Here is a 27,507-nt window from a genome sequence, read left to right on the forward strand (position 1 = left end):
TAATAGGTGGCTATTCGTTCAGACAGCTAGACAGAATCTCCATGTTGAGAGGCAGTGTACCAGTTGCTCAGGGGCAACCTTAAGGGGAATGATTTGCCTACTGTCATCCTTCTTGGGGACTTCCTGATGCCATTTGGTTCACCACTTTGAGAAACAGGATATTGGACCAGAGTGGTGCAATGGCTAGTGAGAACCAGCGTGGTGTAGTGGTTTGAACAGGAGTCCCCAATTTGGTGCCTTCTGACATCTGTCCTGCTGGCACCCAACCAAATGGGTGAGGCCAGGTGGCTTCTGAGTCACTGTTGAAGATTTTATTAGCTGTGCAGATTTTTTATTTAAAAAAACAACAACATTACTTTGGCAGCAGCTGCCACCACAGCACAAAGATCTTTACTGCATGACTGACGGAAGGTAAGCTATGGCAGCCATTTTGTGGTTGCTTCCTGTGGTTCTGCTTTCTGTGGCTGGAAGCCATTTTGTGGTTGCACTTACCACACTGCCAAAATTCAAAAAGTGCCCACAGGCTCAAAAAGGTTGGAAACTCCTGGGTTAGAGTATTAGGCTAGGATTCAGGACACCTGGATTTGATTCCCCACTTTGTCATGGAAGCTTGCTGGGTGACCTTAGGCCAAGTCACACACTCTCACCCTAACCTACCTCACAGGCTTGTTGTGAGAATAAAATGGAGGAGAGGAGAACAATGTAAGCCATTGGGGAGGAAGGTGGGGCACAAAAAAAAAAGCAAATAAGTAATTATTTTTACATCCTTGTATGCAAAGGTCTTCATTCTTCAGTGGCTTCTGTACCAATTGTGTAACACTGACTTTAGCTGCTTTTTAATCTGTGCTCAGTTGATGAGTGTGAAACAGACCAAAGTGATTCATTCTGTCCCTTAATTTCCTTTTACAGGTCTTTGGCCATGGAAAGGCAAACGGCGAGCCGACCTGGGCCCTTCTGCTGACAGCAGTGATTGCAGAACTTGGGATTCTTATTGCATCCCTTGACATGGTAGCCCCCATTCTATCTATGTGAGTACTGGCTTTTTGATGTCCTAAACAGAGTGGGATGCATGATTCTGAAAGGTTAGCTGTGTCTGCTTAGCATGCAACAGTAGCTTTCTCAAGCTTTCCCTCTCCAGAGAACCAGCTCAACTCCAAAGGGTCAAGGAAATGTTGTATGTTTCTGGAGATTCCAGCAAGTATTACAGGGCTATGCTCAGTCAAGCTCTGACCTGGATGGGCCAGGTTAGCCTGATTGCATCAGATTTTGGAAATTAAGTAGGGTCAGCCCTGGTTAGAACTTGGATGGAAGACCACCAAGGAGGTCTGGGATCACTATGCAGTGGCAAATGATGGCAAGCCATCTCTGAACATCTCTTGCCTTGAAAACCTTATGAGATTGCCCTACATCATCTAAGACTTGATGGCACTTTACACACGTGCTTGGTCGATGTAGGTTGCTGGCTGTACTTCCTGGGAATCCCTGAGCATATGCACTAGAAGACACCCAGCAACCTTTGGTGGTTGCACACTGCAAAGAAAGATCAGTCGTGATGGTACCGTTTTGCTTAGATTGTTGGTGGAAGCCTTCTCTGTGTGTTCCCCAACCTTCTGAAGTATGGTGGGTGATCACTAGAGATGGGGCCTTCTTTATGTTGGTGCCTCTACTCCCAGGACTGCCAAACTTCACACAATGTCTCTTCTCTTCACAGGTTTTTCTTGATGTGTTACTTGTTTGTCAACTTGGCTTGTGCAGTGCAAACGCTTTTAAGAACACCAAACTGGAGGCCCAGATTTAAGTACTATCATTGGTAAGTTTTAAATATATATATAAATGAGAAGATGTGTAAGGGAGTATTTGGGCATCTGAAGGCCAAAGGGAAAGGCCAAAGGGAAATATTTCATTGGGGAAATATTAAAAAGTTTGGAAAACAGCCTGGTATGCCTTCCAGGGTTGTTTGTTTAGAGTAGTTATATGTTTGCTTTGCACATTTGCGTTCATTTATCATCATAATCCCTGTGCAGTAAGTTAGAAAGAGTGTGGCTGGCCCAGGTTTACCCGGTGAGAGTTAAAGATGGGTGGGAATTTGGACCCAGGTCTCCCCAGTCTTCAGTTTAACATAGTAACCACTATCTTATGGTTCTTGGATCCTGTGGGAGATTTCCTACAAATGAAAGGCAGGGTATAATTTTTCTTCCCATTCCTCCCCCGGCCATTCTATTCCTAAGGGACCTTCCTCTGTTGCCTAGGAGCAGCATGTCTAGCATTATGAGGGAGGACAGGAAGTCCTGCTGCACTTTCAGGAATGGCTTGTGTTTGTGGAGACTGAGCACAAAATCCAAGCACTTGGCTCCCATTTTGGATCACTTGTGAAAATCAAACAAAGGAGGGTGGAGAACCCTATGCTTCTTTGAGAAAGGTCGGGATAAAATTGGAATTTTAGCCTCCATACGTCCAGCTGGCTTTCATACACGTGAACCAGTCCCAGCTGTGCTTGTTAACATATGTAAGTCTTTTTTCCTTTCCAGGGCATTGTCCTTTTTAGGCATGAGCATCTGTCTTGCACTGATGTTCATTTCATCCTGGTATTATGCTTTAGTGGCTATGCTCATCGCTGGCATGATTTACAAGTACATTGAATATCAGGGGTAAGTAGCTTCTAATAAAAATGAATCTGTGATTTGGAATGAATGGCAGGTGGGGAAGATTGCAGAACTGATCCCTTTAGTGTCTTCATTGGGGAATTTGGGAGAGAACAATCCAGTTTAGTAATCCACAATATGGTCCCCACCATGTTGCCTTGAGTGCTGAGTAACCTCTCCCTGGGCACTCTGCTTGAGAAACCCAGTGTCTTGGGGTTGAACTTATTCTTCCTTTGTTTATTATAAACTGGTCAATTGTATTACTTAAGTCCTTAAGCCTTAAAAGAAATATTGCCTGCATCCTGAGGACCAAAAACTGTTTGCCCATCTGCCTGTCCTATTTTCTGTAATTGCGAACAGTGGGCATTATCATTCAAATTATATAAAAACTGCCATGCCCAGTGAATGGTCTGAAAATGCCCAGTCTTGTTACCATGGGTTGGAACTTTTCCCACTCAATTCTGTCCAGTTCCGCTCTTTACTACAGTCCCCAATCCTTGTGGCTTTTGTCCCTGCAGGTCCCATGACCCCCAGCTTTGCCTTTTTTAGTTGCTAAAGGGGGGACCCACTTTGCTTTTTTTACCATCAGAAAAGCTGATAGGTGGCATCACGAGGTTGAATCCAATCAAGGCAACTGGTTTGGGACCTGACATGCTCTTGGACAGGGAGATCTTGCAAAACAAGAAGAGAATATCTTTAAATAGTATGATTTGTTTTATTGTTGGTATCATTTTGGGTGTTGTTGTTGTTGTTGTGAACTGCCTTGGGCATGTTCCGAGAGGCAGCATATACATTTTCTCAAAGTATAAAAATAAATAAATAGAAGAGTCAAAAGAATTTATCCTAGCCTCGTCATAACAGTGTTACGAAATGTCATACAACAGTGCTAAATATTGTTTAAGTAGCAACTGTTGCTTAGGATCGGCTTTATCTGAAATTCTACTTTGCAGGGCTGAGAAGGAATGGGGAGATGGGATTCGGGGTCTATCACTCAGCGCTGCCAGATATGCCTTGCTGAGATTGGAGGAAGGGCCCCCTCACACCAAGAACTGGAGGTAAGTTACTTTTGAGTTTATTCAAAAAAATATGGCAGTACGGAGGGGCTACCTGTCTACTTCCTCCTCTGCCTCTGAGTTTTCACTGTTCTTCTCCCAGAAGAGCTCCTGCATTTGTGGGAACCTCTTGAAAAGCTGCTAGTTTTGATCAGGTTTCAGTCATTCCAGTCTCAGGCCACATTGTCTTTTTCATGGAAATGTTGCTTCCTTTGCATGAATAAAAAACATTGAGCAGCTGCACAAAATTACACCCTCTTGTAGGTACAGAGAATAATGTTTGGTCCCCAAATAAAACTTGCAGACCAGCTTGCGTTGCGGCTGAACTGCCCTTTATGAACAGAATCTCAATGAGACAGGCTTCCAGGAAAAACTGCCTGGCTACTGAAAAGTCATGCGTGCAAATAATCTTGAGAGGTTTCTAAGCCCTAACTGGGTGGTTAAAGCCATCCAGTACTGCCTAGAGCTGCTTAATATTCTGATGGTTGAGGGCCCTGGAAAATGCAGCCTACCCTGAGACCTCTCTGCTTTTATCTTCTTTCAGGCCACAGCTGCTGGTGCTTCTGAAGCTGGACGAGGATTTGCATGTGAAATACCCTAGGCTGTTGACATTTGCTTCTCAGCTGAAAGCCGGCAAGGGGTTGACCATTGTCGGTACGGTGATCCAAGGCAATTTCCTGGAGAGTTATGGAGAGGCCCAGGCTGCTGAGCAGGTGGGCATGGCAGGATGTGACATAAAAATGTGTTACATCCTGGAACATTTGGCAAGAGAGGTTAGCAGCTCCTTCTAGGAAAGGAGCACAAATTTGTTTATGGCCCTGTGGAAAATGAGCAAATCCATTCCGTGCGCCCAGGCACGTTCAGAGAGCTTCAGCAGAAGCAAGGAAGATGCAGTCATTGTTTTCATTGACACTTATGGCAAGGCATGTGCTTACAATATGTTTGGCCAGACAGCCTGAATTCTGCCCAAAGGAAAGCTGGGATTTGCATCCTCTGTAGCCTATCCATGTGTGCATTTATTTCTCAAAATATACACTGCATTGCTTCCAGTTTTCTGATTTATTCTGCTTTTGCTAGTCATGGGTTGGGCAAGGACATCGTGTCCCCACCCACCAGAACTCTCTTCTGAGATTTTAACGGTGGACTTTCAAGAATGTTTTCCGCAACAGCAAGAGGCTGTCAGCTAGAGAGCAGCCATGGTGTAGTGATTAAAGTATCAAGCTAGGATCTGGGAGACCCAAGTTTGAATTCCCGCTCTCCCATTGAAGTGATGTGGGCCTGTCACACACTCTCAGCCCAGCCTATCCCACAGAGTTTTTAGGTGGATGAAGGGAAGAATGTTGTGAGCTACTCTGGGTCCATGTTCAAGAGAAAAGTGGGACCTGATCTAGTAAGATCTCAGAAGCTAAGCAGGGCCAGCCCTGGATAGTATTTGGATGGGAGACGCGGGTCTGATCCAGCAGGGCACCTCTGTTTTCTTATTAACTATCTGTTCACATTGGGTCGGATCAAAGGGGTTCTTTTGGATCCACCGCACAATGGACTACTAACTAGCAGACTCAGAATGGACAAAACAAAAATACTTCTTCACCAAGAGAGTGATTAAAAGGTGGAATTTGCTGCCAGAGGATGTAGTAATGGCCACAGGAATCAACAGCTTCAACAGGGGATTAGGTGGATTCATAGAGGATAGGTCTGTCATTGGCTACTAGCCATGGTGGCTGAGGGGAACCTCCATATTCAGAGGCACTAAATCTCTGAGTCCCAGAGCCAGGAGGCAACATCAGGGAAAGGCCTTGGCCTCTATGCCCTGTTGTTGGCTCTCCAGAGGAGCTAGTTGGCTGCTGTGTGAGACAGGAAGCTGGACTAGATGGACCACTGGTCTGATCCAGGACTCTTATGTTTGAAGTTCTCTCTCTTTTCTCTCTCAAATACCATTCCATATGTTAAGTGCCTGAATCCTTGGATAAAATATTATTGTTAAAGCCACACTGGCCCTGATGTGGAAGGCCCAGGCTAGTCATATCTCAGAAGCCAAGCAGTGTCAGTACTGGCTAATAGTTGGATGGGACATCTCCAAGGAATACCAGGGTTGTGAAGCAGAGGCAAGCAATAGCAAACCACCTCTGAATGTCTCTTGCCTTGAAAACTCTACAGGGTCACCATCAATACTCCCTCTAAGCTGTGGAGTCTTAGGAGCAAAATTCTACTTAGTGAGCTACTGGCATTAAAGTTGTGAACTACTGTATAAATTAGTTTGCTCTGGGGCTATTTTTCCTGAGCTAAGACAAAAATGTGTGAGCCAGAGGCTAAAAAAACTGTGAGCTAGCTCACGCTAACTCAGCTTAGAGGGAACACTGGTCACCATAAGTTACCTGTGACTTGACATTAAAAGAAGCCATTTTATATTGTATATAGTATACCATTTATTGGAGGCCCAATGCAAATTGATTGCTTTCTTATGATCTAAAAGAAAATTTCCCATCAGTGCAAGGTAGGTGATCGCAAAGTGACAAATTGTCTTTCAAGGGCTGACTTCTCTAGCAGAGAAGCCTTCATCCAGCACGGTTATCTTTTTCAGACTATCAAAAACATGATCGAGATAGAGAAGGTGAAAGGCTTCTGTCAAGTCGTCGTGGCTAATAAAGTCCGAGACGGCATTTCCCACTTGATACAGTCGTGTGGGTTGGGCGGCATGAAACACAACACTGTAGTGCTGGGCTGGCCCTACGGCTGGAGGCAAAGTGAAGACCCGAGAGCCTGGAAGACATTTATAGGTAAGCTCAAAGAAGACCTTTTTAGCATCTGGGCATGCTCAGAATGAAATGCACTGCACAAGTGAATCTAACTTTAGGGTGGAACTTGTGGAGATGTGAGCACCTGTCCAGACTGCAGCTGGGCAAGGGATTTGCATAATGGCGGGATGTGATTTACTGGTTGGGCCAGTTTGAATCAGTGATCATTTCATACACGAGCAGCCCTCCATCAAGGAAGCCTTCTGTTCTCTCCCTTCCTTCTTTCTCGCCTCCAGATACGGTGCGTTGCACAACCGCGGCCCACCTTGCCTTGCTGGTGCCCAAAAATGTGTCCTTCTACCCCAGCAACCACGAGCGCTACCTGGAAGGGAACATCGATGTCTGGTGGATTGTGCATGATGGAGGCATGTTGATGCTGCTTCCTTTCCTACTCAAACAACATAAAGTAAGAGTGCCCCAGGGCAGCAGGAATGATTGGGGGACTCCACAACTGTGTGTATACATGCGTGTATGTTCATTCAAGACCGGCTGACCTTTATTTGTTGATCAGCTCTGCCCAAGAAGGCATGCAGTGTCAATTGGTGAACTTGTTACAAAGCCACTTCCAAAAGGGAGAGTGAAGCAGTTAAGTTCCTTGCAGCAAATGGCTCTTTTCCTTTTGGGAAGGTCTCAGAACTGCTGTTTCTGCTCTGGCATGATGCTGGCAGTGGGTTGGATCCAGCCTGCTTTTTCCACCTCGCACCCCTTACTGCAGTTCTCATCTCATATGGCCTTGGTGTATTCAAGTCCTGTAATCCCCAACATGAGGAATGCACCTAAGCAGATCTTCTCGGGTGTAATTCCAATTTAATTCACTGGTACTCTCAGGCAAGTGTTCTTCAGATTGTAGCTGTAGCATTTCCTTCCCCCTCCCTTCTGGGGTGTGGTCAAAGGCCTCCTTTCGTTGTCTCCGGCAGAAAAGCTGACCTCTTAGGCTTTGGGCCATTCATTCATCATGCTAACCCGTGCTTGAGTGCTAAACCAGGGGCACTCCCAAACAAAATATTTGCCATATTCACACCTCTGTCCACTGCCAGTGATTAGTAGTGATATGGTAGATCTGCAGATAAAGCAGACCTAATACTGTAATAAGTTTGAAAATATGATGGATCTGGACTATCGAGACAATTTTTCTTGAAGTTGCAAAAACAAAAAAGGGGTTATTTTTAAAGTTAATGTTGCCCATATGTTGATTGTGGGAGGGACAGAGGTAATTTTTGCACTTTTCAGCCATTCAGCACTCCAAAACATCACGTGTGCACGAAAGCAGCACAGTGAAATGTGCTGGTTGAACTGATGGACCGGTGGGAGAGTGGGCACATCTAGATACATTGCTGGATCTACTTGCAAGCAGAAAGTGATGGGTGCAGAAATTCCTGAGAACCTAGAAACTTCTCAAAAATGTTTAGCCATCTATTTCTACTGCATTCCTGTGCAACATCCCTCTGAATTGCAGAGATTTTTGAGCTTCAAAATGAAGCCTTAGTGGATTGTTGTGTTTAAACTACGTTCTCATTCTGTGATAAGGAGAATGAGCCCATGTTTTATTAGAAATTTGACCTTGGAGAGTGAGGGCCATTTTATTATTATTTATTTACTTTGACTATACAGACATTCAACATGTACAGTGACCACCGCACTGCAAGTGCAAGGTCTACTGATGCAACTCTTAGTACCAAATCTTGTTAATTCAGTGGCCAAGACCTGGTCTGTCATGACCAGGATTGTAACCCTGTACACAAATACCAGTGCATGCTCTCTTAAAATGGAGCCAAACATCTTGAATTTGTGAATTGTGGGGTTCAGTGCTCTGATGAAGGATGCCAGATGATTATAAAGCAAAATCACAAAATCGCCACAAAAAATGCATCCATGTTTGTAATAAAATGTGTGCAGATTGGAATGTTTTTGAGATTTCCATCCTCCCTTCCCTAGGTTTGGCGAAAGTGCAAGATGCGTATATTCACAGTAGCTCAAATGGATGACAACAGCATCCAGATGAAGAAAGATTTGGCAACTTTCCTTTATCACCTCCGAATCGAGGCTGAAGTGGAAGTGGTAGAAATGGTAATGGGTTTTATCTTGTTCTGTTGGGGCTGTGGATTCTTACCCCTGCGTTGTAGGTTGCTTGAACACCTGTCATGATTTTTTTCCCCTGTTTCTAGCAAAACAGCGATATCTCAGCCTACACTTATGAACGGACTTTGATGATGGAGCAGAGATCTCAGATGCTGAGGCAGATGAGGTTGACCAAAACAGAAAGAGAAAGGGAGGTATGCATGAGCATTGCTGCAAAGGAAATGAGTTAAAGCAAGGTCTGGTATGTCATGGAAGCGATGAACCACTTGGTTTTACAGTGCAAATAATTTCCCCCAACCCTGCAGAAAGGTGTGCTGTTTGATAGAGGCTCATTATGCTATCTCAGGGGTGGCCAACAGTAGCTCTCCAGATGTTTTTTGCCTACAAGTTCCAGCCATTGGCCATGCTAGCTGGGGCTGATGGGAGTTATAGTCAAAAAACATCTGGAGAGCTACTGTTGGCCACCCCTGTTGTATCTGATCATGACAAATGAGGCTTTCTCCAACGAGAGCTGGATGTCATTGGCATAGAGATAGCACTAATCCCAAACAGCTTCAGCCAGCCATTGCTTGTAGATATGTTGAGCATCTTGTGGAATAAGATAGAGCGAGTGTGGTGTAGTTGTTGGAGTGCCATACTGGGAATAGGGAGATCCAGAGATGATTCTCACTCAATCATGAGTTTTCCTGGATGACCTTGGGCAGCCACTCTCTCAACAAACGTATCTCACAGAGGATAAAATGGAGAAGGGGGAAAGCCATGTATGCTTCTCTGAGCTTTTTGGAAGAAAGGTTGGATAAAAATGTAACCGGAGTGCTGCTAAGTTAAAGTCTCCCCATTGTGTTTAGTTCTCAAGGATCACTTGCTGGGTGGCTGCTCCAGGATTAAAAAGGGGGAGGGGGTAAGCATGGCTGTTTCCAAAAAGACAAAGAATGTCGACATTTTGAGGTTCGCTGTGAAATTCCTAAATGCGTTTCTACTGGAGTCCATGCACAGCACCATTTGCCGAACCAAGCCATAATGAACCATGAATCAGCCGTTTTTAGCACGAATCGCAGCTCATGCTGTGATTCGTGCTTATGCCTAATACATACCCATTGGATATTGTGCTGTTGTTACAGTACAATAGTTTGCAACTGCATTGCCTTTACACAGTATATTCCCATTGCAAATTATTTCTTTCACACAACTATAGTGCAAAATCCAGCATAGCTTTAGTCTTCAAGGTAGAGATCACATTGCCTTGTATGCTTTCATTTTCTTCTCCCCCTTTGGAAAACAGGTGTTGGCTTGTACTAGTGTTTGAATATGACACTGCATCCTGTGAATGTATACCGCCAAACTTTATTCCAGAATCAGTTACTGCACTACAGATAAGCTGTCAAGCAGAGCGATGAACAGTCCCATTAAACCAAAGTCCTCAGTTTGCTTGGGACTTTCTTTACTTGTTTGCAAACAAGACCTGTCAGTATTGCTAACCCACAAACATTTCTCCTAGTCAGCATGCCCACATGTATCAATTGCTGTTTGTGACTTCAAGAACAGAACTGACCTTTGTAAGACTAACCTGGAAGCAATCGCACTCATCTTGGGCAACCATGCAAATGACTATGTACAAGCATGTGTAGTGTAGTGACAGTTGCACCAATGGCTCCTTGTCATCTTGTGTTCATACAGGACATTCAAAATTTCTTTCCAATAGTGGGGTAGTCAAAGAGTTCTGGTGCAACCTCAACTTCTGAAAATAAAGTTCTTGACTTGTCATTCCAGGCTCAGCTCGTAAAGGACAGGCACTCGATCATAAGGTTGGAGAGCCTCTACTCAGATGAGGAAGATGAGGGGGAAGCAGTGCCAGAAAAGATCCAGATGACATGGACGAAAGACAAGTATGACAATGAGAAACAGAGCCGGAACAGTTCAGTGGAGAACTTCCGGGAGCTCATCAGTATTAAACCGTAAGTGCCAGAGAGTAAGAAGTGCAAGCCACAATAGTAATACGATGCCGTGTTTGGAATGCATTATTCTTCAGGGGCTTAATTTTTTTGGTTTGTTCTTGCCATTTACTTCATCTATGCCCCATGTTTTTCCTCAGTGGGGATGCAGAGTAGTGGCTTACACTGTTCCCTCCGTTTATCCCCACAAGAACCCTGTGAGGCAGGTTAGGCTGAAAGTATGTGACTTGTTCCAGGTCACCCAGCAAGCTTCCATGACAGAGTGGGGATTTGAAACTGGGACTCTGAGATCCTAGTCTGATACTCCTAACCGCAACACTATATTATATTTAAATCATTTTGATAACAAATTGGAGTAGGGTGCCAGGCCAAGCTTGGGTGAGAAAAGGAAGCAAACTATTTTACATGCCTTCCTGTATGAACATCTGAGTAAGGAGTGTGACCCCACTGGGAGCTCTGAACATGGAGGGTTGCAAGTGAGACTAGTTATAAGTTCCACTCATATCAGGGACTGGTGATAGTTCCTTCACCCAGGTCAGTGAAAACTCCTACTTCTGGGCTTGTTACTTTCTTGGTGGCCATTCCCATGCTCTGGCTTCTCAGAGATGTGAGAAAGCCCTTCATCCATGCACGGATTTCAGAGTGAGGCTCTGTAAAAACAGAACTTTCCCAGTGTGCTTCTGATGACTTGAGAGTAGAGGCTGCCATCTGCTTCTTTTTAAGTTGTATTTAACGTTTGCTTTTGAACTTGATATGAGCTGTTTGGGTTCTTGCCAGTGGGGAGAAAAGCAAGGATACAAATACTTTAAATAAATTATTCAAACTGGAGGTGAAGGGTGCAAGGTGCATGGAGAGAGGTGGTACGGGGACCAGGTAGAAGCTGGCAGGTATAGAAAACCTACCCAAGGATGGGCCAGTTACAGTCTACAGTCCATCCACAACTGGCCCTTGGGAGCTTTTCTCTTGGCCTTCAAGCTGCCAAACAGTGTCAGGGAGCGCTGATCTGTCAGGCTGCCACATCAGGTAGTGGACTGATGCTCCCCAAAAATAATTAAAATGACTGAGGGACTAAATGCCAGTAATAGCAGCAACTTGGGGCTAGAGGGCCATATCTGGATCTGTACCCTCTTGTGAGAGCTCCAAGTTGGACACCAGTTCTGAAAACGGGAAGAGCTGATGTCCAATGGAGCCCTCAAAATCAAGCTGAATGGTGGACCTTGAGCTGGAAAACTTCCCTGCTCCTAATCTTGTCCATTTTTTAGAACCAAACACCATTTTTCTAGAGGCACTTTGGTTTCAATGAATCACTGGTGAGTGCTTTGGGTCGATGGGAGTTGTGTAGAATTTTCAGTTTGCTACTGTTACATTTTTCTGTGAACCCGAGCTTGAAAAGCTGATTGAAAAACATTCTGCAGTTTCCTTTGGAATCTGCAAATGTGATGATGCAGTTACTTTAACCATATGTTCCTTGCAAGTTCTGCTTGCTTATTCAACTGCTTATAGTAACAAAAATGCTCTGCTTTTAGGTTAAGGCTGAACTGAAAAATAACTGGAGAGCCAGTTTGATGTAGTGGTTAAGTGTGCGGACTCTTATCTGGGAGAACCGGGTTTGATTCCCCATCCTTCACTTGCACCTGCTAGCATGGCCTTGGGTCAGCCATAGCTCTGGCAGAGGTTGTCCTTGAAAGGGCAGCTGCTGTGAGAACCCTCTCCAGCCCCACCCACCTCACAGGGTGTCTGTTGTGGGGGAGGGTAAAGGAGATTGTGAGCCGCTCTGAGACTCTTTGGAGAGGAGGGCAGGATATAAATCCAATATCTTCTCTTTCTCATCTATCAACTGAGTTGCATTTTTCGGAGTGCTAATTTTAATTTTAATTGCTGCAATTTTCTTTCATGCTGTCAGTGAGTGGGAAAGTCTGTAAGTCTGCTTGTTTATGTTACCTTTAATAACTTAAGTGAAGATTTATTCCGTCTTCCATTCAAACTGAGAATAGCATCAGAAGACAGAAGGAATCACATTATTAAATTAATAATTTAATAATGAATTCATTTATTTAAACATTATGAAACATTATTAAAGTTGGACGCCAGTTCTGAAAATGGGAAGAGCTGCTGTCCAATGTTTAAATAATGAATTACCCCAATCACATAGAAGGGAAGGGTCTATAGAGGATGTTCAGACGAGGTGCACTGGAAAACATCCCCCCCCCCCCACACCCAAATAGTTCTTTTTATTCAGCTACTTTCACTTTTTGGAACAGCTAAGAAAGCCCTTGAAGAGAAGCTGAGGCAAGGCAAGCAGAGGGTTGAGGGGTTCTGCAAATCTCATGTCCATTTTTCCTACAAACATCACATTCACACATGTCCCTTATTTCTGTGCTTTTGAGACACTTCCATGTTTAACCACCATTTTGGCTTTCAGTTTAATGAACTTGTGCCGAAAGTATTCCAAATTGTCCTTGCAAGACTGAACGTTGTAGTTTGTGGTTCACTGATGCTACCAGTGGAAACACGACAGCAACCTTTAATGGAGGAAACTCAGAAACAGCATCGCTTTCAGATTATACTAACCAAACAGAGGTGACCTGCAGTGACTAATGATAAGGCCAAATCATTGTGTATGCAGTTCTTTCCTCCTTGTTCCTGAGCAATAAACCTTTGCAGCAGAACCTTTGGGGTACATTCCACCAACAACCTTTCAAGACCTTGTAAACCAAGGAAACCTCATGCCGTAGCCATTGGTGCTGAAGCTGTCTTAATAGTTCGACTGAGATGCTGTAGCATTGACCCTGGGCATTCCCAATTTTAGCACAGCTTACTAGCCTTTCTATTTTGGACACAATGAGATCAAAATTAGTGCCAATACATCAAAATTGTTTGCTCCTGGATATAACTACACTACAAATCTTACTTGGAAGCAGAAACGCCTTACAACACTCAATGATTTATTGCAGAGGTGGCCAACGGTAGATCTCCAGATGTTTTTTGCCTACAACTCCCATCAGCCGCAGCCAGCATGGCCAATGGCTGGGGCTGATGGCAGTTGTAGGCAAAAAACATCTGGAGAGCTACCGTTGGCCACCCCTGATTTATTGTATAATATTCTCATGCCAAAGAACCTCTCAGAAGTTAAACTAGGACAAAGTATTGTTTGGTACCAATACCTTGAAATCCAGCATACATGGTCCATAGTTGCTCTGACCAAAATTGTGGAAGTGCCACCAACAGCTTTTGAACAAATTATGAAATATTCCTATAATACTGAAAAAAGTCATATCTAAAATTTATAGCACACACATTGACCTAGAGAGCACTTCTCTGCTGATTTACCAATCCAAATGGCACAAACTAATTGGCAATTTGTTATCAGAGGATAAATGAGATTTAGTCTGGAATACAGCTCAGTTTACAAACAATATCACAGACATCAGAATGCAAAGCTTCAAAATACTGTCTTTTTGGTATTTGACTCAACAGAAGATGGCTTATCTTTTCAAAACAGCCTCTCCCCCTTGCTGGAGGACCTGTGGAGGATTAGGCTCGTATCTTCATTGCTGGCTAGAGTGTCCACTGATACAGCCTTTCTGGCTAGACATTTTACAATGCATACACTGCATAACAGGTCTTAATCTCCAGCTTCAACCAAAACATTTTTTTAACAGTTGGATTGATAAAACTTCTCCAAAGGTTGTACAAGAAACTGCTTCTGTTCTTCTATGTGCTGCGAAAAGTGTTGTAATAGCCACACAGTGGAAAAGCCAATCAAGACCACACATTCAGTTATGGTATAAAAAGCTATGGAGTTAGAGTCTATATGTCAATGCTAAAATCACTGATGGCCTCTCTGAAGTAGAATCCCATCCTCCCACATTCAATTTTGAAACTGTTTGGTTTTGTACAAGATGAAATTCTGGAAGAACTAGACAAATTGTGTTTTTGGTAATCTTCTGTCTGCTGTGTATAGTATCTTGGTTTGATGGATTTTTTAGTCTTGTTGTTTATGCCCTTCCTTGTAGTTTCTGATTTTTTTCCACTAAAAATATTTTAGTGGGGGGGGGGGGAGAGAATATACAATGCAAGAGAAATATGACCATGCTGCATGGGCCAATACATGGAGGCACATGCTGAAATGACTCCTGCTTCTTAGAGCAAGTCAGAAGACCTAAAGTTCTACAGCATTTCTTTTTGATGTGATTTTTTTTTTTGCACATGCTTATTTCTAACAGCACCCCTAAATGTGACTTTCCTACAGCAACCAGTCAAATGTTCGGAGAATGCACACCGCTGTGAAGCTGAATGAAGTCATTGTTAACCGATCCCATGAAGCACGACTCGTTCTTCTCAACATGCCTGGCCCTCCAAAAAACATTGATGGGGATGAAAACTGTATCCTTTTATGGGAAATCTATGATTCCCTTTAAAAAATCCTCATGAGATGTGGGAGAGGGATGTGCTGTTACTCCTCAAAGCCAGGAATAGCCCTCACTGGCTTGAATCTTGATTCAAAGCCAGTCCTGGAGGTGGTCTTGCTGCTACTTTCTCTGATGCCATTTTAACTTCAGATAGGTGCAATCCACTGCCTGCTTGCTATAGGATCCAAGTAAGGCATGAATTTCTGCCCTGGGACCTATTTGGGTGGGTGGTATATAGTTAAGATAAAACGTGGTACTATCCTGTTCGTAGGTTTCTTTCTCCCCACCTGGATGGAGTGCACACAGAAGATTGAGATGTTTCTCCAGGTGAATATTCCTCCCAGAAAGGCGAGCGACTTAGATCAATTTTGCATTTGAGGGTATACAAGCTCTGGGCCTGTATGGTCACCATTTTTCAGCGGATGTAACCCCTATAATCATACCAGTTACATCCTAGTGGAAGGGTTTCCAAATTTTTTGGGAGGCCTACAGGCACATTTGGAATGCTAACACCGGTTGGTGGGTGCAACTACAAAATGTCTGTTGCTCTAGGAGTTGGAGCTAACCACTTGTCAGGAAATGAGGTCATGCCTCTCTTCAACATTTCAGACACTCCAGTTCCGCACTTAGCACTTGCCTCCCTTCTGTGCAGGGCTCCTCACAGCGGCTCTTCTTCCTGGATTCTGCATTGGCATCTCTGGAGTGGGGCTGCACGTCCCCTGCTTGCTCCCTGCTCTGTGCAAACTTGAGAGCCAAGAACAAGGCTGGGACAAAGGCTAACACAGAACTGGTATCTGTTTAACAGGATGTCTTTTAAAATGAACATACTGTTTAAAAATATCTTTTTGCATATACACAGCTTACCTGTAGTCATGCAGTTCTGTGCTTCAGCTTCTGCTAAAGTAACTTCTTAAAAACCTGCAGAGCCAATCAGAAGCCTTGCTGGGCAAAAGCCCCTCCTGGCCCCGCCCACTTTTTAAAAAGTACCAGAAAAAAGTTTTGTGGATGCCATAGTGCCCACGGGCACTGTCTTGGGAACCCCTGTGCTATTGCATCAGATGATTTACAGGTGCGGGGCCAGACATGTGCATTCTTTACAGAAAGGTCTGCAGTTGCATTAAAAGTGTGGAAATGATATTAGGGACTGTGCATCCTTGCATTATGACCTTGAAGTTCCTGTCTCTAGCTTTGCTTCTGATTGCCCTTGACTTTCACTGATCCAGATATGGAATTTCTTGAAGTCCTGACTGAAGGCTTGGAGCGGGTGTTGCTGGTCCGAGGCGGTGGCCGAGAAGTCATTACCATCTACTCTTGATGCAGCAGAAGGGCAGCCATCCTGCTTACCATCTTTTTTTTTTACAAAGGACATTCCAATTCCAAAAGGAAAAGAAGATCGTTCTTCTCTTTCTCTGCCTCCACTTCTACACATTATCTCTTCCTTTCCCCAGAGTTAGGGGTGTTTTTTTTTTCTTCTCACAGTTGCGCACTGTAGACACAAAACACAGGTCTCACTGAATGCGTCTTCTAGTTGTAACATACATATCTCTTGGAGTATGATGGTATCCTACCATTCAGCTAGACACACGAGATTAATCACGAATCTCATGTAGCTCTGCTCCTGTGTTCATCCTCCAGCATACACATGTACAGTTCTAATACTTTTTTTTTTAGAAAGCAAAGAAGTATTTTTAGTCAGTTATCCGTTAACAAGAATTTAAATAAACTTTTATATTAAGGGGTTGGGGCAGGAAGTACTTTATAGAGGAGGTAGTTTCTGCTGGGTTTTTTTTTTTTTGTATTTTCTAAATGAAAAGAGAAAATGCAACCAGTACTTTTTAAAAAGCGACACACTGTTTTTGTAGGATTATCTCCCGAACTAAAGTTTCAGTCAGTATTCCGACAGCATTTACACTTGAGACACAGGTTTAAATTATGTTAATTTTTATATGCAGACTGCCATAATGATGTGCAAGAGAGACTTACAGGTCTTTCTGATTGAAAATAGACTTTCTCCCCCCTTTTTGCCCCTTATTTATTTTTTTTTCTATTTATTTGCTAGAAGCATTGGCCGTGCAAATGCGCGGGGCCTTAACAAGCACAGTCCCGCTGGTTGCAGGTTCTTTTTGCGTGGCACCAGAGACTTGGTACAAAGCATGGCTGATTGACAGGAGGTTTCGCAAGAGGCTCGTTCAACTAAATTTCAAGCCAGCTGAAGAGGAAAGATTTGATCAGCACAGTATGCTCTGCAAGGTGCCCTGCTGCAAAAGGTATATAGCACACAAAGGGTATAACTGTTGGTAGGAGCCATGTTGATTGCTGTCGAAGGTATATAGACTTGAGCAAAAAGAAATGGCTTTTTAAAATAACCACAAAGTCTTGGTGTTTGTCAGCACATTAAATTGTACTTATTGTACAAGAAGTGTGTATTTTTTTTCCAATAAAACTTTGCATACACTTGGATCACTGTCAAGTGCTGAAGTGAATTTATCTAGCATAAAAAGAATTCTTCTGCATTTTCCTTGCCTGCCAGAGCTTGAAGGGATGGCTTTTCAACGAGTTTGATAAGCCGCAAAAGATACTTCCACAGAATTCCAGGAGGGGGGTCCCCAACATTTTTTGAGCTTGTGGGCACTTATGGAATTTTGACAAGGGGTGCGGTGAGTGCCATCCCGAAAAGGCCACTGCCACAGGAGGTGTGGAGCCAAACACAATAACCCTCCCCCACCTTGCTTTGCAAAAGAATCACCCAAGAGAAATAAAAAGAACACTCGAGGAGGGGAGAAAAGAGACGGGGAATTAAAAAGAAAAGCTTGAGGTAGAATGGAACCATGTGTTGATAAAAGAAGTTCAAGACTGCAGCTGCTATTGCAGCCATGGAAAAGGTCTTTTGTTTGAATGAGGACAGTCAATAGCAAGTCTTGCTTTTACAGTAGCCCTCCTCACTATCTAAAAAGCTCAGAGCAGACACCAGGGATGTATGGGATAGGCATAATAATGGGGAACTTTGCACTGGAGATGTATGGGAAATTATCCAATAGTACATTAGTGGGGTCCAGTCTACTGTAGCCTCCCTGTTTACCCCATACAAACGGTGTAGACTTCCATTTTCTGTGTTTTCCAACAAAAGTACAGTTTTCAGAAACTGGAATTGAATGCTTATCCGTGCATGCAAAAAAAAATAACATTAAGTGCCAGAAAGGTACAAAGACTGGTGGCAGAAGTCATTAAAGCCACTGGGAAGAGGAACCTCCACCAGGAAGAGGAGAAAGAGTCCAGTCCAGCAGCACCTGGGAGGCCAACAAGATCTCCTGCATATAAACTTCGAAGAATCAATTCTCAAAAGCTAATACCCTGGAAATCTTATTGGTGCTACTGGACTTAAACGTTGCTCTTCTTACCACAGACCTCTGAAACGATCTCCCGTAAAGAACACCAGTAAGGATATTTTGCTAAAGGAACTTAAGTATTCCCACTCCAAATACTAGTAAGCCTGCAAAGAAAAACTAGAAACCTGCCCCTTGTTGTACATATATATATTTAATCTCTTTGACAATTGTACAAATCCACTTTTTTTTGACGCTCACCTACACATACGGCCTCACACACACGCATTTTAAAATAAAAAAGTTATCAACCCTGTAAATTGAACAGGGCTTTTTTTTTTTTACACCCTAGGTTCTACCACAAGCACACACAAGAAAAAGGACCTTTTCCTTCACAATCGAACATTCTTCATGTTTTTAAAGTAACCATACGGAGTCCATAATATAATCTGGTGATTTATCTTCTCTTGTGAGCAAGGATGTCATTGCAAAGACAGTTTTAATCCTGATAAAAGTTGGTGCATGGAGATTGTCATCCTTCTTCCAGATGCCCCCTGGGAAAATATTAACTGTCCCACCTAGCAAAAGAAGCATAAGAAGGCCCAATCAACAAAAGGCAAGTTTTTCAATGGTTTTCAAAGGCTTCATTCTCAGCACACTTAATCGTCTTGAGCGATAGGTAGGCTGTAAAGTGGGGTCATGACGTGGCACAAATACCTTCCACACAGACATGACAGAGTTTTAGCTGATTTATGCATCTGAGAAAGAGAACTCTAGCACAGTGACTGAGCATGCAGACGGTCCCACATTCAATCCCTGGTATCACTAGTTAAAAGGACCAGGTAGTTAGCGATGTGAAAGGCTTGTGACACTGGCCACATGTTGCCAGTCTGAGTAGAGAAGACTGACTGTCAATCTGGTTCAATATAAGGCAGCTTCATATGTTCATGTGAAAGTGTACAAGAGAATACAGCTTCTGGGTTTTAACATGCTTCCAGGAATCATTGTTTCTAACAGACTGCTTTATTATCCCGCTTTTCTTCTGAGGAGGGTGACAGAAGATTCTCCCCTCCTCCATTTTACTCTTTCCCAGGGCTTTTTTTTGTAGCAGGAACTCCTTTGCATATTAGGCCACACACCCCTGATGTAGCCAATCCTCCAACAGCTTACAGAGCTCTTAGTACAGGGCCTACTCTAAGCTCCAGGAGGATTGGCTACATCAGGGGTGTGCGGCCTAATATGCAAAGGAGTTCCTGCTACAAAAAAAAAAAAGCCCTGATCTTTCCACAGACTTGTGAGGTAGGTTAGGCTGAGAAAAAGACTGACCAGTAGGTGAATGAGGATCTGAAGCTGAAATCTCCCTAGTCCTACTCCTAACAAGGAGAGGTAAACACTACACAAAATTATTGTATTCATTACTTTTCCACTCCCCTACTCAGATCAGCAATACAGACAAGGAATGTTTACTACACAAACAAGACCCAGACTTTGTAGTGTGCTTGTTTTGTAAAAGGTGATATACAAAATAAGAATTCTAACAAAAGAAATCATTTTTCCAGCTTGCTTTACTATTTAAGACAGGCAAAACTTCTGTCGTATGTATTGTATCTAGGGTAAATTAACACGTCTTACCAGATGGCTTTATACAAATAATGCTCCAAAGGAAACAGATTTTCTAGGAGTAAAATTTGCTGTTACTGACTCTTTTCTCCCGTAATCTGAAAGAGTGTAAAGAGAAAAAAAAATCAGTGATACATTTGATATGTTACTGCTCCCCTCACCACCCAGCATTTTGTGTTAATCTAAACAAAATCATTTATATCTGCAGTGATAACCCCAAACAGTGTCCATTCTCTCCTCTGTTTCATCTCTCACAACAACCCTATGAGGTAGGTTAGTCTTGAGAGTGAGTGACTGGCTTAAAGTCACCCAGAAAGAATGGGTGCAGATCTGTGGTCCATTAGTTCAGCATTCTGTCTCATACAGTGAGAGCCAGTCCAGTGTAGTGATTACATATGCGGGAGAGCCAGGTTTGATTCCCCACTCTTCCACATGCACCTGCTGATGTGACCTTGAGTCAGTCACAAGTTCTTGCAGAGCTGTTCCTCTCACTCTGAAGGGCCAAGAAGAGGGAATAGAGGCCAAGGCTTTCCTCAGAGCTTGCCTCCTGGCACTGTTATTCAGAGCTTTACTGCCTCTTTGTGGAGTTTACTAAACTGTGGAATGGGTCCAAATGGGGACTCAATCAGTGTCATGTTAAATTAGTGTCATGTTAAATTAGTGTCATGTTAAATAGCTTCTAAGCATCCTAGGCATTTGATTTGCGTTTCCCATGCAGCTTGCTTCTAACGAGTCCTCTCATTTTTGTAAAGTTCTCTATTCTGAAATTCAAATTAGCAATTCTGCGAGGGAGTTTTCCCCGCTGATAATTTCTAGCTTGAGTGGCTTAGAATCTCCTCTCCCTCCTCACAATAGACACCCTGTGAAGTAGGTGGGGCTGAGAGAGCTCTGACAAACTGCTTGTGAGAGAAACAGCTCTGTGAGAAACTGTGAGAGACTGACTCAAGGTCGTATCAACAGGTGCATGTAGGGGAGTGGGGAATGAACCCCGGTTCTCCCAGATAAGGGTTTGCACACTTAACCACTACACCAAACTGGCTCTCTTCTATGACAGATTGGGGATTCAAACTTGGGTGTCCTGGATCAAAGTCCAACACTCTAACCACTATACTGGGATGGCCAAACTGTGGCTCAGGAGCCACATGTGGCTCTTTCTCACGTATTGTGTGGCTCTCACAGCTCCCACCACCTATCAGCTGGCTTGGAGAAGGACTTCTCTCTTTAAACCACTTCTCCAAGCCAAGCCAGCCAGGAGCTTGGAGGATGAATTTAAAGTTAAAGTTGTTTTCTTTCCACCTCCCCCATCTATTTGCCTGCCTGCCTGCCTGCCTTCCTGTCTTACGACTCTCAAACATCTGATGTTCATGTCTTGCAGCTCTCAAACATACACACACACATATTGGCCACTGTGTGACACAGTGTTGGACTGGATGGGCCATTGGCCTGATCCAACATGGCTTCTCTTATGTTCTTATCTGATGTTTATTCTATGTGGCTGTTCCATTAAGCAAGTTTGGCCACTCCTGCACAATACTACGCTGACTCTCTACAAGTCAATAATCCTTTGTATTTATGTATTTTATGGGTTGGATTCTTTCATTTCCTTTGACTAAATTGGATTACATGACTTTTATTAAGTCATGTTTCTGCAAGAAAGACTTCCTCCAATGGACAATGACTTGTTTCCTCATGGAGACAGGCTGCTTCTGCCAGAGAAAAGTCCACGAAAAGCCTTTCTGTGATGGATCGAAGGGAGTCATATGATCCAACTCAACAGCTTTAATTTTGTTTGGTATGTCTCTAATGCCCCTGAGACCGAAACAGACTGAAATGCTGAAAAGCTACAGCGTTCTGTAACTTTGTGACAACAGTGACAGTCATTAGTGACCCGGAAAGCATCTACTTCCTGACCAGAGATCAATGACATCATAAGGGACTGCTGTATTTGTAATGCAAATACAGCCAGACCTGCCTCGATCAAGCAGTTCCCTCGCTACCAACTCAGGAGGAAAACAGTCAAAGGGCAGATCAACCATTTCTCTGTTTTTCATGACAGAGCATCTGTAGAAAGAGTTTTGCCTTTAACATACCTTTTGTTGCATGTCTCTTGATACAGCTGTAGCTGACCCTCATTAACATTGAACTCTTTCAACAAAGCATCTCGGTTAGAATTTCTTAGATTCCAGCGTGTAGCATACAACTGATTGTTCAGTTCTGCTTGCCGTTGCCGTAACTGCCGGAATGACGAATAGATCGCTTCTTCACCTTCCTCCAAGGGGAACAAGAAAGAGTATGGCCTGAATTTTTCCCAGCCGGAAACACAATCAGTGTATGTAGCATTGGAACAGGGCTCTTCTTATAGGGCCTACTATAAGCTCTTGGAGGATTAGCTACATCAGGAGCGTGTGGCCTAATATGCAAAGGAGTTCCTGCTACAAAAAAAGCCCTGCTTAAAATAAAATGGGGCATTATCCAAACAAAGCTTTAAAAAGTTTACTCTGTGGATATTTAGGGTTAGATCCAGCACAGTGTTCCTGCGGATGCAAACATTTCTGCCCACAGTGTTTAATTTTCCTGCCTCTCCTGTCCCACAGCAGAAGGGTTTTGTTTACTGACTATGCTAAATCACACACAAATTGGAAAATTTTCCAATTCCTACTCTTCAGGGAAACCCAGGTGACTAAGCCTAATGTACCTTTCAGAGTTGCTGAGAAGCTAAAAGCCCCTATTGTTATCACCTGGGAGGGAGGGAGGAAGGAATTCCCTTGTTATAGTGGAGCATCCACATGCTCTTTCTGAATATGATCCATGGAGCTCTTGGGGATTTCCCCCTTTGGACTGGAGAAACACAGGTTTTGGAAAAAGTGCAGAAAAGTGCAACTAGAATGATTAAAGGTTTGGAACACTTTCCCTATGAAAAAAGGTTAAAACACTTGGGGCTCTTTAGCTTGGAGAAACGTCGACTGTGGGGTGACATGATAGAGGTTTACAAGATTATGCATGGGATGGAGAAAGAAGTACTTTTCTCCCTTTCTCACAATACAAGAACTCCTGGACACTCAATGAAATTGCTGAGCAGTCACGTTAAAACGGATAAAAGGGTGATTAACATGTGGAATTCACTGCCATAGGAGGTGGTGGCGGCTACAAGCATAGCCAGCTTTAAGAGGGGATTGGATAAAAATATGGAGCAGAGGTCCATCAGTGGCTATTAGCCACAGTATATATATATGTGAGTGTGTGTGTATGTATGTATATACACACGCATATATTGGCCACTGTGTGACACAGAGTGTTGGACTGGATGGGCCATTGGCCTGATCCAACATGGCTTCTCTTATGTTCTTATGTTTTGTTTTTCTTTGCCAGGTGACTGTGGATGGAGGGTCCATTTGGACACTTCTAGTCAGCAGAAGAGGTGTTAGTTTTTATACCCTGCTTTTCTCTACCATAAGGAGTTTCAAAGCAGCTTACACTTATCTTCCCTTCCCCTCCCCACAACAGGCACCTTGTGAGGCAGGTGGGGCTGAGAGAGTTCTGAGAGAACTGGGGCTGGCACAAGGTCACTCCTCAGGCTGCATGTGGAGGAGGGAGGAATCAAACCCAACTCTCCAGATTGGAGTCCACCACTCTCAACCGCTGCACTATGCTGCCTCTTCCAACACAAGGTTGGGGGAGGCAAAGCCAAGCTCTAGTTTCAAAATGGTGCAGGGCAGCTCCCTAACCCCAGCTCTTCAGTGGTCTTTTCCCCTTTTTCTTTTCCTGTCGAATCATGATGCAGCATTGCTTGGCAGGGAAAGGGAAAGTACTGTTGTGCCCAGTGTTCCCTCTAAGCTAAGTTAATGTGAGCTAGCTCACAGTTTTTTAGCCTCCAGCTCATACATTTTTGTGTTTGCTCAGGAAGGATAACCCCAGAGCAAACTAGCAGCAGCTAAATCATTCACTCACAACTTTACTGCCAGTAGCTCACAAAGTAGAATTTTTGTTCACAGGACTCCACAGCTTAGAGGGAACCCTGTGCCCGCACTTTTGTTGTGATGGGGCAAGAGGGGGGGGGGGTCAGCAGTGAGCAACATAGGAACAGGGGGGGTGTATCAGCTGTTTCTGCTTTTGCCACGGCTGGGGTGCACTTTCATGCCTCCCCTCGCCCTCTAGAAGCATTCATGAATACAGAAACCAGCATCCAAGATTCTTCAGAATAAACTGGATTAACAAGAAAAGCCACTCAGCCAAACACAAGTCTCTGTTCTAACAGAAGTCACACATGGTTGCAACACTTACCAGCAGTTGCTGCACCTCACAGTACACCAGGAGCGAAGCCAGCTCTATATTCTCACTGTATCCATTTTTAAGAGGGACTGACCGAAAGCCTGGAAGAGAAGGATCACAAAGGCCTTGATGCTAGAAGTTGTCAACCTTTCTCTGAATCACACATCATGATGGTAGCTCACCTAGTCCTTTCTTGAAAGCAGAACAGAGTCAGGAGATTGACTAAGAAGCAGCAGCAGGCAGAGCAGGAGAAAACAGGGCGCCGCGAAGAATCCCAAGACAGTCACAAGCGCCAGAGCTGGAAAGAGTCAGAAGCTGCCGCAAAGGATCTGCATTTCTGCAAGAGTTCAAAAAGCAAAAGGAGAATCCAAAGCTAGCCAAACTATCTTTAAAAGGGATATATTGGAGAGAGCTCATTCCGGGCTCTAGTGTGTGTGGAAGCACGAGGGCGTCTATCACAAGGGTAAAGGCAAGCAGAATGCAGTAGTATTAATGATGTCAAGAAAGGAAAAGAAAACAGCAGAACTGCCAGCCATCTAATGGGTATTTTTATGTCTCTTATGAAAAAACTATTTCAATGCTACATACACTGATTGTGTTTCCTGCTGGGGAAAATTCAGGCCATACAACATTTCTGTGGCCATTATTGGGTCAGTTAGATTTGAGTCCAGTAGTACCTTAGAGACTAACAAAAGTTTGAGGATGTCAGCTTTCAAAATCCTTGGGAGTAGAAAATTAGCAGAAAATTTCCCAAGTGCAATATGAATTGTACTTCTGCATCCTTTACAAGTATTGTCTAAAACACCCCTTATCAGTGATTCATTATGTTCTACAAAACAATGTCTCTGTTTTTTAAAGAGACATCACAAGGAAAACTCAGAAACTCATTGTGCATAGTGGCATGGATAAATTTGAGAGAAGAAAATGGACTATTTTGCTAAGATGCTATGTTGTTTCTTAGTTTGCTCAAGCTCAACAGGCCTCTGACATGTTTTGAAGCCTAAGCAAAGCCTGAGAAAGGACTTCAGTAGATGTCAGCCGTGCTTGGATGAACAGGCCATCCAGGCACCAGATAATGCACTCCAAAGCAGGTTGGGCTGCTGTCTATGAGGAAGCTAGAGAAGACAGATCTTTGCAATGCTGAGCAGAAAAGCCTGTTGGCATGAGCAGACAAGGTGTACTTAGGCCATGCATATCAAGGAGATGAGGCAAAAGCCTTAACAAGGTGTCATTTGTGGGGGTGGGGGGGGAGAGGGAGAAATGTAAATGTTCATCCAGGTTGCAAACAACAAAACAGTGATGCTTGAAAACTCTGCAACTTGATTTTGTAGTTTTGTACAGTCTCTCAGGTGAGAGAGAATGGGAGCAATTCCAAATAGGTCTTGCCCATTCTTTTGACCATAATAAACCTGACTGATTGTTTTGCCCATTTTATGCTATAGGGCCTGTTCCCAGAAAAACATCCTTAGGATTGCAGACTGCCTCAATTCTGCTTCAGATGTACAGCAGGGTGTTACGCTGGATCCTGAGAGCAAAAGTATTTCATTGATAAGCAACATTGTGGTTGCCCTTGATATTTACCTGATTTTATTCCTTTGAGAGGGAAAGTGGCATGGGCTAAGAAATTAGGATCGCTGAACATGTCTTCCTCATACACCACGAAGCGCAGAAATGCTAAGCTGGGGTCATAAACTTCAAATTTAACCTGTTCCTGGGATGCCCAAACTGGGTTCAGGCCATTGTCATCTGTAATGGGAGGGACATTTTTGTAATATAGAACACACAGTCCCCACACCCAACCATCTGTGAATCGTCTGGGAACATTCAACCCAGCTCTGTACAGCTTGTGGCCAACCAAGGCAGCCCCTCCTTGACTTCGCAGATTTTTATCACTGTTTCCCTATCAAGGCAAACACAGCCCATTAGCTATGGTCTTGTTAAATCCCAGACAGTTCCTCTGTTTTGCAGGCATGTCTTAATCCTATGGTGACAGTTTTTATCACTCCAATTTACCAGAGAAAGGTGGCCACTAGCAGGCTTTTTTTGAAGCAGGAACTTCTTTGCATATTAGGCCGCACCCCTAATGTAGCCAATCCTCCAAGAGCTTACAGAGCTCTTAGTACAGGGCCTACTGTAAGCTCCAGAAGGACTGGTTACATCAGGGGTGTGTGATTTAATGTGCAAAGGAGTTCCTGCTACAAAAAAGGCCCTGGCTAAAGGTAATGGAGCAACAAAGACTTTGCCAGTTCAAAACATACACTGAGTTATGGTGTCCCTGATGCTTGCCCTTGGGGGCTGTAATGTGCCCCCTGCCTCCAGAAACACCCTCCCATTGGTAAAACTAAGGAGGCAAGAGTCTGTTCTGTATTAAGCTGGGAGTCATACGTACCCTGAGCTTCCCAAAAGAAAAACCATATAAGTGATTATTCAGGGATATCCACATTATCATGATGTATTTACTAAAGTTAAACTCTCCCCCACCCCCATTCACTTAATATTTCCACTTGATAAAATATTTAGAGGAAAAAGAAATCATATAGAAAGATAAATCCTTCCACTTCACTGAAACACTTATTTGACAGCAAATCTATTTAAAATGCCCCAGGTATGCAACAATTACCAAAAAGTGTTGGGTACCATTCTATCCACACACCCACAATATTGAAGCAACAATACAACTTCTTTGATAACCAACTCAAACAAAGACCAGAAACACCCAGCTACCCCACAACAAGACTGCCACACAATTTTTTTCTGCCTGAATGTGCAACTTTACAGCGTCCGAAAGTAATTGGGACATGATCCAGCAAAATCTTACTGATTTCAATAAAAGCACTAGGACCTGGAGTCGTTACTCCAAAGTGCTCAACTTTGGATGGAGTGAGTTCTATTTTCAAGTACACATTCAGAACAGCAAGAAAGCACAAGTTCTGTCCTCTTAAAGCTACTCAAGTTTAGATGCAATGAATTCATTGTTACGCCTGCTACATAATTCCCATTAAAAAGTTGAGCACTACTTACTCACAACTGTTGTCTTGAATTTATTGTTGTCGTATTCAGCCCCATAAATCTCCACTTCTACAAAAGGGCAGGCAATACTCCTACCGGGCTTAGGAAGATGGCGAGCACCAATGACCTGTGATGATACAGCACGTCATGCTATGGGGTAACGGAGTCTAGTTAATCCAGTCACGATGACCACTCAGCAGCTACAGTACAATAATGTTATTTTCTTCAGAACAGAAGGTGCAATCTCAACAAAGCTAGGCATGTTTCACTTCTATTGCTTTGAATAGGAGAAACTTAAAAACCTCTTTTATTCTCCCATTTAAACAATGAAAAGGAGAACGTGCTGTCCAGTTA

At 43.5% G+C, this 27,507-nt stretch overlaps 2 protein-coding genes across 3 annotated transcripts in view; one reads left to right on the forward strand and one right to left on the reverse strand.

The window, feature by feature from the left end:
- Positions 1 to 17,395, forward strand: part of SLC12A4 (solute carrier family 12 member 4) — a 67,797-nt gene extending 50,402 nt beyond the window's left edge. For both annotated transcript variants that reach the window (XM_060254525.1, XM_060254526.1), the window contains exons 13-24: positions 910 to 1,028; positions 1,712 to 1,810; positions 2,529 to 2,648; positions 3,593 to 3,697; positions 4,239 to 4,407; positions 6,276 to 6,471; positions 6,726 to 6,895; positions 8,425 to 8,556; positions 8,655 to 8,762; positions 10,339 to 10,523; positions 14,773 to 14,906; positions 16,156 to 17,395. In XM_060254525.1, the coding sequence (XP_060110508.1) occupies positions 910 to 1,028; positions 1,712 to 1,810; positions 2,529 to 2,648; positions 3,593 to 3,697; positions 4,239 to 4,407; positions 6,276 to 6,471; positions 6,726 to 6,895; positions 8,425 to 8,556; positions 8,655 to 8,762; positions 10,339 to 10,523; positions 14,773 to 14,906; positions 16,156 to 16,247 (1,629 nt within the window). In that variant the 3' untranslated portion in view covers positions 16,248 to 17,395. The remainder of the gene's footprint in view (positions 1 to 909; positions 1,029 to 1,711; positions 1,811 to 2,528; positions 2,649 to 3,592; positions 3,698 to 4,238; positions 4,408 to 6,275; positions 6,472 to 6,725; positions 6,896 to 8,424; positions 8,557 to 8,654; positions 8,763 to 10,338; positions 10,524 to 14,772; positions 14,907 to 16,155) is intronic.
- Positions 17,396 to 18,456: 1,061 nt separating this feature from the next.
- The window catches only part of PLCG2 (phospholipase C gamma 2), an 89,089-nt gene continuing 80,038 nt past the window's right edge, over positions 18,457 to 27,507 (reverse strand). Inside the window, exons 28-33 of the mRNA XM_060254524.1 lie at positions 27,166 to 27,280; positions 25,726 to 25,890; positions 24,157 to 24,245; positions 21,966 to 22,144; positions 19,888 to 19,973; positions 18,457 to 18,833 (exon numbers count right to left, since the gene is read on the reverse strand). Coding sequence (XP_060110507.1) covers positions 19,931 to 19,973; positions 21,966 to 22,144; positions 24,157 to 24,245; positions 25,726 to 25,890; positions 27,166 to 27,280 — 591 coding nt within the window. The 3' untranslated portion in view covers positions 18,457 to 18,833; positions 19,888 to 19,930. The remainder of the gene's footprint in view (positions 18,834 to 19,887; positions 19,974 to 21,965; positions 22,145 to 24,156; positions 24,246 to 25,725; positions 25,891 to 27,165; positions 27,281 to 27,507) is intronic.

This window comes from Heteronotia binoei, chromosome 14 (assembly GCF_032191835.1).
Source record: "Heteronotia binoei isolate CCM8104 ecotype False Entrance Well chromosome 14, APGP_CSIRO_Hbin_v1, whole genome shotgun sequence".
Taxonomy (NCBI): Eukaryota; Metazoa; Chordata; class Lepidosauria; order Squamata; family Gekkonidae; genus Heteronotia; species Heteronotia binoei.